The sequence below is a fragment of the Sarcophilus harrisii genome, chromosome 2 (assembly GCF_902635505.1).
Source record: "Sarcophilus harrisii chromosome 2, mSarHar1.11, whole genome shotgun sequence".
Classification (NCBI taxonomy): Eukaryota; Metazoa; Chordata; class Mammalia; order Dasyuromorphia; family Dasyuridae; genus Sarcophilus; species Sarcophilus harrisii.
The window spans coordinates 422707677-422720109 of NC_045427.1; the positions used below are offsets into that span (position 1 = coordinate 422707677).

General features: G+C 34.9%; 1 protein-coding gene across 4 annotated transcripts in view; it reads left to right on the top strand.

Annotated features, from left to right (window-relative positions):
- PHF20 (PHD finger protein 20) overlaps positions 1-12433 on the top strand; it is a 132644-nt gene that overhangs the window by 39088 nt on the left and 81123 nt on the right. For all 4 annotated transcript variants that reach the window (XM_031953920.1, XM_031953919.1, XM_031953922.1 and 1 more), the window contains one exon: positions 445-529. In XM_031953920.1, the coding sequence (XP_031809780.1) occupies positions 445-529 (85 nt within the window). The remainder of the gene's footprint in view (positions 1-444; positions 530-12433) is intronic.

Below are 12433 nucleotides of genomic sequence, written 5' to 3' on the forward strand. Positions count from 1 at the left end.
GGAGTCAGTTTTGGGTTCTATTTCTTGTTTTATTTCTGACTATGGGCAAGGAATTCTTTTCCTTTTCTTCTATATTATCGCTTAATGCATTTGGAATTTCTGACCTTTGTCTAATTTATAAGGAGATTTTTAAGAATTGATAAGGCATGCATAGTTTTCATGTTGAATGGGATTGTCATCATTTTACAAATGAAGATGCTGGGACTATAGAGGTTAGGTGAGTTAGTCAGTCACATAGCTCCTTTGGAGAAAAAGTATTTAATAAATGGGGAATTCTTATATTAATGCTATTTCTCTCAAGATTTTTCGTCTTGAAGGTTTTAGCCATATTTTTACAAATTAAAAATTAGAAATGTATAGTGATTATTTAAAAACACTTAAACTATATTGTTAAAATATTACCTACTAATCAGTTGTGTTGGTAACAAACTTTTATTTTTATAGGAATTTCATATAAATGAGCAGGTACTTGCTTGCTGGTCTGATTGTCGGTTTTATCCAGCCAAAGTCACTGCTGTTAACAAGGATGGTAAGGCATTGTTATTTCATTTGTTGGTATGCTTGATTTGAAATTTCACTTTTTTGTTTGTTTGGTATAAGGGCGTTAGAAAGAATAGAAACGAATTATGAATTCTCAAAAGACATTTGCCTCCAAGGTATCTCCTTTCCTTTTCCCCATCTCTAGAATAGAGATGGGTAAAAGAACAAATTGTGAGGAATCTAAAGTCCTTTATGCCTAGGTTAAACTTAGGTATGATAGGTGGATGAAAAGATTTAGAATATTGCTGTATAAATGAGAAATTCATACATCTCCCTATGTAGCCAAAATAATTATAGAGCGCTGAAAACAGTTTGAATATAGGAGTCAGGAAACCTGGATTTTAGACCTTGATGTCTCATAAACTCATTTGTGCTCTTGGGCAAATGATTTTTTTGTTAAGTTTTCTTCATTTGCTGTTTTTTCCTTTAAAATGAGGGAATTGAATTAGATAATTTCCTCTATTATTTCAGTCAAACAGATATTTATTAATCCTATACTATGTGTTAGGCCCAACAGGCCCAAAATAAAGAGGTTTTCAACTCTTACGTTTCTTACATTGTTGAGACTAATAACATGTTCATAAATAGTATTTTGGGAGGAAAGACATGACTGGAGGGAATCAGAAAAGTTTTCATGTAAAATATGGTCCCTAACAATCTGAATAATCAGTGTTCTATTTGCTCCCTGGGCCAGGTCCTCCTTTGCTCAGAGGAGTGGGACTGCAACAGACAGCTTTTAGGGATAGCAATGAAGCATGTGAACCAACTCTTGCTTGAAGTAAACCATAGGATCACAGATTGAGAGTGGCAAGGGCCTTATAGGGCATTTAATCTAATTCCCTCATTTTTGTAGATGAGGAGAGTAAGGCACATAGAAGTTAAATGACTTATTAAGGCCACTGCCAATCACATCTTCCTGTTTCCAAGTTTAGTACCCCATGTCACATGTTTCTTCAGGTTTTGATGGGTAAATGCTTCAGAGCCATTTTTTGCTTTCTAATTTTACCTTAAAAAATTCCAAACTTGTTTTATAACTTTCTGTATGGGTTGCATTAATCTAAATCCTGCCTTCATTAACCTCAAAACCCCCCCACTTATCTAAGTTAGATATATTACACTTTCTTTAATCTAATCTCCATTATCAAACATCTTTTCCTTTTTCTTTTAATTATTGTGTCTAGAAACAATTTCACACTTTTCAGAGTGATGTTTTTATAGATAAAATTTGGATTCCAGTTTCATGTTGTATTAATTTTACATTAGATGACTTTTAATTCTAGTCCTCACCCAGTGATTCTCAGAGTGTGGTATGGGGACCTCTGGAGGACTCCTGAGGTCAAAACTATTTATATAATACTTTAAACATGTTTTAACTTCTAATCTGGTAAATATTGATAGATATAACCCATAGCAACAACAGCTCTTTAGGAGGTCATAAAGGAATCCTGAAACCATTTTGAGGACTATTGCTGTAACCGCATAGAGAAAATATTTCATCATGGTGATAATTCTCATTGTCCATAATGATTCATTTGAACCTATTGCAATATGTGATACTATAAAATGGGTTGTTTTGCTTTATTTTGTAAGTTCTGCTTTCTGCCAAATAGATTTCTTTAGATAACTGGTAAGATCCTATTAGTAATCTTTATTGGGAAGAGAAGACTTTGTAGTTGGGAAAATACTAGTGGGGGGTGTTTAGGTGGCTCATTGTATACATCACTAGCCCTGAAATCTGGAGGACTTGAGTTTAAAATCACTTACTAGCTGTGTGATCCTGAGCAAGTCACTTAGCCTCAATTGCCTCAAAATAAAATAGTAGCTGGGAAATAAGCAGAAATGTAATTTGAGAGAACACATCTGGAGATATTAGTGATAGTTTTTGGTTTTGATTGAAATAATATATATTTAGGCATTGTATTGAAAGTATTCTGTTAATGCCATTAATGAAATTGTATTTTATTAATTCAAAGCTGTGGTTCACTTAATACCATACCAAATTTTAACGTAGTTCAGTGACTAATTGGGGGTTGTATGTACTTCTCTCTTTTAGTAATTTAGTTATTGTGCCATTGTAACCTAGTTTCATTTGTTGTTTGGATATTACTTAACACTAGCCATGAAAATGGGATGAAAAAAATGGCCTTTAAGAGAAAATCATTATTTAAATAATAATCAGAAGTGATGAGTTCTCATAGTAGTATCTGGAAGGAAAAGGTAAGGTGTGATGCAGAGAATATCAGCATCACTCATTTGTCCTTGGAATGAATTATTTGCCCGCCTGAGTTTATGTGGGAAACATACAAATCCAATCTTAAGAGAAATGGATATTTCCTGAGATGTATCGCTCATTAGTTTGTGGGAGGAGCCTTCTTGAAAGGCCATCAGAAAACTAGACTTTGAAAGGATCATGTCAACCAAATCATTTCTAATGGAGCAGTAATGAACTGAACTAGCTATACCCAGAAAAAGAACTCTGGGAGATGACTAAAAACCATTACATTGAATTCCCAATCCCTATATTTATGCACACCTGCATTTTTGATTTCCTTCACAAGCTAATTGTACAATAATTCAGAGTCTGATTCTTTTTGTACAGCAAAATAATGTTTTGGTCATGTATACTTATTGTGTATCTAAGTTATATTTTAATATATTTAACATCTACTGGTCATCCTGCCATTTAGGGGAGGGGGTGGGGGGGGGTAAGAGGTGAAAAATTGGAACAAGAGGTTTGGCAATTGTTAATGCTGTAAAGTTACCCATGTATATATCCTGTAAATAAAAGGCTATTAAATTAAAAAAAAAAAAAAAAAAAGAAAGGATCATGCACTGAAAAGGATGTCCCACTTGGAAAATCTAAGGCTTCTCTATTTACACAAATATACACAAAATATGCAAAATATAGGGAAATAAACATTTCTGTTTTCTATGTAGCTATATAATTGCGTTTAAACCCCTTTCTTCCTTAGCAGTAGTGGGTTGATTTCATGGAGAGATGGGAGTATTACTGATCCAGGGATAAGAAAACAGAGGTTTCATTTCCATTACTGTAGTTACTAGTTAAAGGCTATAGCAGAGTTATTTATTTTCTCTGGATCTTTGTTTCCCTTTTTATAAAATAGGGGTAATAATATTAGACTTTAAAATTAAAACAATCTGAATCAGAGTAATAGATCCAGTGGTTCACTTTCCTACCCTCTAAAATTGGATAATAACATTTATACAAGTCCTTATAAGCTTGTTTGGAGAAAACCATCACATAAATGTGAGCTGCTATTATTGTTTCCCTTACAAGTAGGTTGTTGCAGAAATATGAATTGTGATTATTTTTAAAATTTCCATTCCCCTTGTTAATGTAGATGGGTAGTATATTTTGGATAACTAGACAGGTACTCTCTAGGGCCCTTAGATCAGGAAACCCTGACCCCTTCACTTCTATTGCTAGCCCCCCCTCCACAGGTGAAGGAAAGAAGTATGGTCGTCAGTTGCTGTGCCATCTGCACAGTTCAGGACTCTTCCATTCCCAGTTAAATAAGTATTAATAGGTGCCTGTTATGAGCAGTCCTAATGCTGGCACAGTGCCAGTTAGAAGTCTGGGAAATCTTAAATAGCTTCTTATCTTTTGTGATAGATCATCATTTGTGGCATTAGAGACAAACTGGGGACTCTTATAGTAGTTTGATAGTTCTGGTTTTTTACTAAGCAGTTTTTCCACTTTGTACTCATTGCATTTGATTGTATATTTAGATATGGAGTAGTTAGAACTGTGAATGCCATCTTGCAAATGAACAAAAGATTAACTCAAAATATTAAGGTGGGATGCTTCACTTTTAAATGGTTATTTTGTTGTTAGAACTAGTTCCTTATTTTATCTGAGAGCAAGAGGCATTACAAGGAGAAGAATAACTCACAAAGAAGGAAAAGCAAAGGCATCCTGTTTGAAAGGTACGATAAAGTATGCATTTGGAAAATCTGTAGTTACTTAGACTCAGTGAATAAAAGACGATGTGATTAGAGGATTTAATTTCTTTTTTTTCTCAGTGGCATTTTATTTTTCCAAATATATGTAAAGATAGTTTTTCAACATTAATTTTTCAAAACATATGCATGGACAATTCTTCAACATTAGCCCTTGCAAAATCTTGAGTTTCACTTCCTCCCCTCTTCCCCCATATTCTCCCCTAAATGGCAAGTAGTCTAATACATGTTAAACATGTACAAATATATGTTAAATCCAATATATGCATATTTATTTATACAATTATCATGACATACAGGAGAAATCAGTTTAAAAAAAAGAGAAGCAAAATAAAATGCAAGCAAACAACAACAAAAAAGAGTGAAAATGCCATGTTGTGAACCATACTCAGTTCCCACAGTTCTCTCTGTTGGTATAGATTGCTTTCTTAATCACTGAACAATTAGAACTTCAACATTCATTTTTGTAAGATTTTGTGTTCCAGATTTTTTCTCTTTCCTTCCCTTCCCCTCCCCAAGACAGCAAGCAATCTGATGTAGGTTATACATGCACATTAGGATTTAATTTCTTTGAAACGTGGATTCTTCTTTGCTATTGAACTGACTGTGACTTAGGCCTAATCTCTCTTGTTTCTAGTTGTCCTAGTTTCTTCCTTTCTAAAATGAAAGATTTGATCTGAGTTTCTTAACCTGGGGATCGTTGGATAAATTTCAAGGGGGTCTGAACTTGGAGGGGGAAAATTAATCCTATATATTTTATTTTGTATGTTTAAAGACTTTGTTCTGAAAAGAGATCCATACATTTTACAAGACTGACAAAGGGTTTTATAACAAAAAAAAATCTTAAGAACCCTTGGCTAGATGAGTTCCAAGGTCCTTTTCAGTTTTGTCATTCTATGATGGATGGGCCAGTCTGCTTTAGTGGAGAATACTGGCTGAGTCAGGAAGACTTGATGCAGAATCTTTTCCTTAGATACTTGTTACCTGTATAGTTTCTTAACTTCTTAGAGCCTCAGTTTCTTTGTCAGTAAAATAGAGAAAAAAGTAACATGTGTCACAGAATTATTGTATTACTATATATAAAATATGTTGCAGAGCTTAATGCATTACATAAATGTGAGCTATTTTTATGGTTCTATGAGTTTTGATGAAAATTGCTGCTCTAGTCAGTCTGATAGAATATTTGTTTCCATGTTGCTTATTTGTCCGTAGATTAGTTTGTAATTGTCCCTTCTGCCTATTCACTTTCTTGAATTTCTGCGTGCATTAAAATTGGGTCCATCCTTTGTCATTTTGGTCACTGGAAGTGTTTTAAGTCCTGGCTTCAGGTGTGTGCAAAAAGATTTGAATTAAAAAAGAATTCTGAGCACTTTAACCAGGAGTGCCAAGAGATTTGTTTTTTTTTTTTTTATGTGTTGGTGGTAATCTTTTTTATTTTGTCCTGTTACTCTAATTCCATGTACCCAATACCATGTATCCTTCCAAGTATGGAAGGATAAGTGAATTTTTTTTTTTTACCAATGTTTGAAATTTCAGTCCGTCTTGTTTCTTAATTCTTGAAAATCAGAGGGGGTGAACATTCAGTACCTTCGTCTTCATACTACATAGATGTTCAGTTGTTTGAATTATGTCAGATTTTTTGTGACTCTATTTGAGATTTTCATGATGAAGATTCTGGTGTGGTTTACTGTGTCTTTCTTCAGCTCATTTTACAGCTGAGGAAATTTTCTCCAGGGTTGTGACTTGCCTGGCTGGAAAGACGTACATGAACTGAAGCTAAGTGAAATGAACAGAACCAGGAGATCATTGTACACAGCAACAACAAGATTATACAATGATCAATTCTGATGGATGTGGTTCTTTTCAACAATGAGATGATTCAGGCCAGTTCCATTGATTTTGTGATAAAAAGAGCCATCTACATCCAGAGAGAGGACTTGGGGAACTGAGTGTGGATCACAATACAACATTCTCTTTTTGTTGTTGCTTGCTTGCATTTTATTTTCTTTCTCATTTTTTTTCTTGTTTGATTTGATTTTTCTTGTGCAGCAAGATAATTGTATAACTATGTATGCATATATTGGATTTGATATATATTTCTACCATGTTTAACATATATTGGACTACTTGCCATCTAGAGGAGGGAGTGGAGTGAGGGAAGGTGGGGGAGAATTGGAACACAAGGTTTTGTGAGGGTTAATGTCAAAGAATTATCCATGCATATGTTTTGAAAAATAAAAAGCTTTAATATAAAGATAACAAAAAGAAAAAAAAAAGTGACTTGCCCAGGATCACACAGCTAGTGAGTGTCTGAGGACAGCTTTGAACTCAGAATGATGAGACTTCCTGATTCCAGAGCTGGCCACCCTGACACCTAGCTGCCCATTACATAGATAGTGAGGAGCATTTTTCTTATTTTCCTTTCAGACTCAGACACTATCTCCTTAAAAAACAAACTCACAAATCCAAACTGCAAACCAGATTTCTGCAGAGCCAAAAGGTTCAGGCATAATAAAATTTTTTATGGCAAAATGATGGTGCTTGGGATTTAGGAAGCTTCCCCCCAGTGAGTGAGTTAAGTAATTTATTAAATTCAGTATGCTTAAGCAGAAGTTGAATTTTTCAAGTACAAATTTATTCTCTGATCTTGAGCAAGTTATTTTTCTGTTGGTTGCTTTTTGCCTTCTAGATAATGAGAGGATTGATCTTCTGTGAATGAGTTAAATAGCATATGATTTAATTACCTTTTGTAGGAGCAGTAAAAATAAAAGGCCGTTTTTATTCTTTAGGGAGTTTATCATCTTTTTAATTAAGAAATAGCTCAGTGCATGATAGAGTGCTTGCCCTGGAGTCAGGGACACTTGAGTTTACATTTGACCTCAAACACATACCAGCTTTGTGACCTTGTTTTACTTGTTTTAAAATGATAATAAACACCTGCCCTCCAGAATGACTGCAAAGATAAAATTAGATAGTATTTGTAAAATGCTTCACAAACCTTATAACTCTGTATAAATATGAAGATGATAATATAAAGGATTTTTTGGGAAAACCCTTCTATGAATATTGAAGGGAAATGAATATTAGCAGTATTAAGCTATGAAGTTTTCATGTATGTTTACATTAGGTCTGATTTCTCTGTGTCTTTTTATCTCCCCCACCTCACTTTGTCCCTTTTCTCCCTTTGACCTCTTGTAGTACTCTTTTTTCAAAGCTTTTTATTTTCAAAACATAATCGGATAATTTTTTCAACATTGACCCTTGCATAACCTTGTGTTTTAGATTTTCCCTTCCTTCCCCCTACCCCTCCCCAGATGGCAAGCTATCCAATATATGCTGTACTTGTTAAAATATATGTTAAATCCAATATGTGTAAACATATTTCTACAATTCTCTTGTTGTACAAGAAAAATCAGATCAAAAAGGAAAGAAAATGAGTAAGAAAACAAAATGCAAGTGAAAAACATCAAATATAGTGACAATGTTATGTTGTGATCCACACTCAGTTCCCACAGTCCTCTCTCTGGGTGTAGATCTTGTAGTACTTAAATGGGCTTAGGTCTGAGGTATATGGAGTTGTCTATTTGACATGGAAGAGATGATGGAAATTTATATGTAAAGGATCTGTCAGTGGGTGCCTTACCTAAGGAAGAGTGGGCAGGATTGTGATCAGGTTCTAATATTAGAAACTTCAAAAATTATAAAAATTTAGCTGCATATGTATTATTTTTCTATAAAGACATGTTTAGGTGAATTCCTCTTTAGACCACCTCACAAGTGATATTTTAATCTTGAAAGCCACTTTCAACTTTTCTTATATGGAGACTTGTTTGTTAAAGCAGGTAGGGGAATAGAAATCAATAGAGATTATTAATTTAACTATTTTTTCTCTGTAAAATTTTACCTTCTTATTCTTCAGTGATTTGTATTATGTGGTGATTGGGGATAAGGGGCTATTTGTTAAATATAGGTTAAAGTTAGGTTCCATGAAGCCCCATCCCATGAACAGCAGAGAAGGGAATGGCGTCTAGGATCATATAATTTTTAAGCTTATTGATAAACATTCATTTCACTATTGGTATGCTCATTGTGTGATGTATGTTCAGTGATCCAAGCAGATTCTTTACCTATGTTGATATTCTATTAAATATTGAAAGAATCAGGGGAAAGTTTTCATTATATTGGGTGGATCATCTGTAGAAGATTTACTCAAAGATATGGAAAGAATACTTCAGGATGGAAAAACATGGTGAACTTGTAATCTGTGTCTATAAAGGACACAAATAGATGAAATCATGGAACTTTTGAACAAGTATTTGCTAATCACAAGAGGTTTATTTTTTCCATAGTTGCTGGATGGTAAGTATGTATTAATTGTCTACCATATGCCAGGTAATATGCTAAGTCTGGAGATGTAAAAAATGATCAAAGACAGTCCCTGATTTCAAAGAGCTCACAATCTCAACATGCAAAGAACTATGTCTAAGAAAACTCAGATCATGAAATGAAATGGCAGAGAGGAAAAAGAATAGAGTCTAGCACAGAGCCCTATGCATGTGCCAGGTTAACAGTCATGACCTAGACAAAGATTATAGTAAAGAAGGCTGAGAAAGAGCAATCAGATAGGTAAGAGGAGAATTAGGATAGTGTCATAGAAAACTCAGGACGAGATCATCTAGGAGAAGAAGGTGATCAACAGTGTTAAAAGCTACAGAGAGGCAATGAGGATTGAGAGAAGATCCATTAGATACCATTAGAGGTAGCCATTAAGAGATCATATGTAATTTTAAAAAGTACAATTTTGGATGAATGATGATATCAGAAACTACATTGTAATGAATGAAGAGAGTGAATGGAAAGAAGTTATTGACTATAAACAGCCTTTTCAAGTGGTTTGATCCCAAAAGGGAGGAGAGATAAAACTGATAAGTGATGTATTTATCGAGTGAGAATTTTCTGAAGATAGAGAAGATATGGGCATGTTGTAGGCAGTAGATAGGGAGAAATTGAAGAAAAATAAGAGTGAGAGAAGGCAATCTGCTTGAGGAAACCAGATGGGATAGTATTTCTTGTGCATGTTAGAAGTGAAAGGAAAAGTGCCTCCTTTTCATGTGTTACAAGACTAGTGGCAGAAGCCATCAGAATGAAGGCAAAAGAAGGTGCCAATGAAATGGCCTGAATATATATATTTTTTGGTGAACTTTGAAACACAAGAAAGCAGGGGAGCCATGGCAGGTCTGAGGAGGATTGAAAAGGTTGTAAAAGCTGGTGAGTTAAGTGGGGATAGTGAGTTAATTAGGGAAGTATAAAAAGATTTCCATGCTGTAGTGATCCATTTGAGATTCTGTAACAAATTTATAGTAGATTTAGTGAGCATGGTTTTATGATTTCTTCAGCTTTTTTCAGTAGCACATAAATAGGATTAAGGACAACAGATGTTGGGAATAAATCCAAAGCCAAGTCAGGACAAGATCAACAGTAGCATAAGGAATCAAGCGATTTGAGAAAATCTCATTATTCAAGAGTTCAAGATGGGGAGCATGGGCAGTGCAGGGGGATGATGGTTTGGGGACAAAGTGAGGGTGCAAGAGATTGGAAGTGGTGTTAAATTCAAGAACAGGGTTCAAGATGACAAGGTAGAGGGAGAGGTGGAATGACAACAAATTGTGATTAGATAAGGGAATCTCAGAATTTATGAACACAGAAATAGTGTATTTGAGGATTCAAGATTAAGGAAATGATCACTTTTTTGTGTAGTGAAGATGGGGTGGAAGAGTAGGTCGTGAAATTTCACATGAAATGAGTAAGTTGATGAACCATAAAGTTAGGGTGTTTGGCAGTATCATTATGTATGTTGAAGGCTGCTAGTATGAGAGTGCAGGCAGCTAAGTGACTTGGGATAGAGAACTCTGGGCTTAGGGTCACCAAGAGCTGAGTTCAAATTTGGTCTCAGAAACTTAACTAGCTCTGTGTTCCTAGACAGGTCACTTAAACTCTTTTTGCTTTAATCCACTGGAGGAAGAAACGGAAAAACTATGCTATTATTATTCTTTTCCAAGCAAATCCCATAAGTAGTATTGGAGTGCTGTGGTCCATAAGTCAAAGAGTCAGACATAACCGAACAACAATAACAGCAACAATAACAACATTGTGAGAACAGGAATTGGAATGTAAAGAATTACCATGAGCACCACACTGAACTCATTGAGGATAGAAGGAGGAGTACCGTGGAGTTCCATAGATAAAAACTACCACAGTTTTGATGGATTGAACCTTAGAGGTGGAAATATTACTAAGGGCTGGTGGTTGAGGAAGAGTCTGTTGTGATAGTGGGGTCAAGGAGGATTCCAACCCCCTCTATCTTAATCATTGAATTAAGGGGAATGAGTGAAAGTTCAAGCAGTGCTGGAGAGAGTGGCCCCGGAGTCTGTTTTGGGGAGAGCCAAAAATGGAGGAAGTAGAAAAGGAAAAGAATTTAGTTGAAAGCAAGTTTGTTATTCATGTTAGCCCGGTATTTCAGAGAGCAGAAGATGTCATTCTATAGTGGGACATTGAGGGAAAGGGTAGGGTTGGGTTGAGGAAAATAGAAATAAGGGATTGGATACCAGGGAATAGAGATTATTCTTGTTCCACAAATTCTGAGGGAAATAACAGAAAAAGCTGTAACCCATTATTCAGTCTTGTTCTTTGCCTTGTTCCTTGCTCTGTTGACCTGAAGAAACTGAGAATTCCTCTTTGTCCTCTTATGGTTTAGCTCCTGTCTTCTCTTGCCTATTAACAGGTTTTCATTGTCTATTACTTTCTTATTCTATTTTATATTTTAAGGATGGTTTGCTAGTTGACATGTCATTATTTTTCCAGGCACCCACGGTGTACTGTCAGAAGCAGCAGATTTGAATCAGGGAGCTGAGTTCTAATTCTGACCCTAGTAGTGCCTATAGGATCTTGGACCACCAAGATCTTTACTTGGGTGAGCAGATCTATAGTTTGCTCACTTATAAATTGAGGATTCTAATCTAATCACAACTTGGATGGCCCTTACCTCTGTTAACTTTCCCATGCTTTCCTATGTCACTATGTGTCCAGAAGCTGCTGTCTGAGAACAGAAAAAAGAGAAGGGAAAGTTCAACAAAACTAGTCAATGTGTTAAAAAAAAAAGTTTTATGTGGAATATAAGTATTCTGTATTTCATTTTTTCAGAGAGGAAATATCTTCTCCTATGCCTATGGAGATTGTTCCTTTAAAAAAAGTTTCTAAAATTAATTTTGGCAAAGGGAATATAATGTTGTTGACAGACATTAAAATTTTAGAGATATATCCCCAAGGGTTAAATTTTTAGTTTGTCAGATAAACAAACTGTACATTATATGCTATATATATATATATATATATATATATATATATATGCAAAAGTTTAGGGCTGGGCATGCTATCTTCATTCTCAGATGTCATCCTAGTCAAGTGCTAACATGATGCCATTTTTTGATACATTATCACATCTATTTCATTCTACATGTTGCTAGGGAAACATTTTTTTCCCAGGTAAAAATGAGTTTCTTAGTGTCAGGAATTTTTTAATTGGAAAACAACCAACAGTAAGCAAAAATCACTCTATTCTGTTTGGTAAATTTGGATCAGCATAGAAAAGGTTGTTCTTACCTCCCAGGTAATGAGTTGGACAAAGCAACTGTGTGATCTTGAATGAGTCATTTAATGGTTTTTCTCTCGAAAAATGAGGAGATTCAACTACACATCATAGGTTTCTTCTACTTTTGACATTCTGTAATTTTTATGTAGGGGTAACAATGCACAAGACTTATTTCAGAGATGAATCTGTCTAGAAAGGAATGTTTTTATGCATAGAAGAAGGGGATAATGGATAGATCCTTGAGTGTTAGGTTGAGGTATTTGG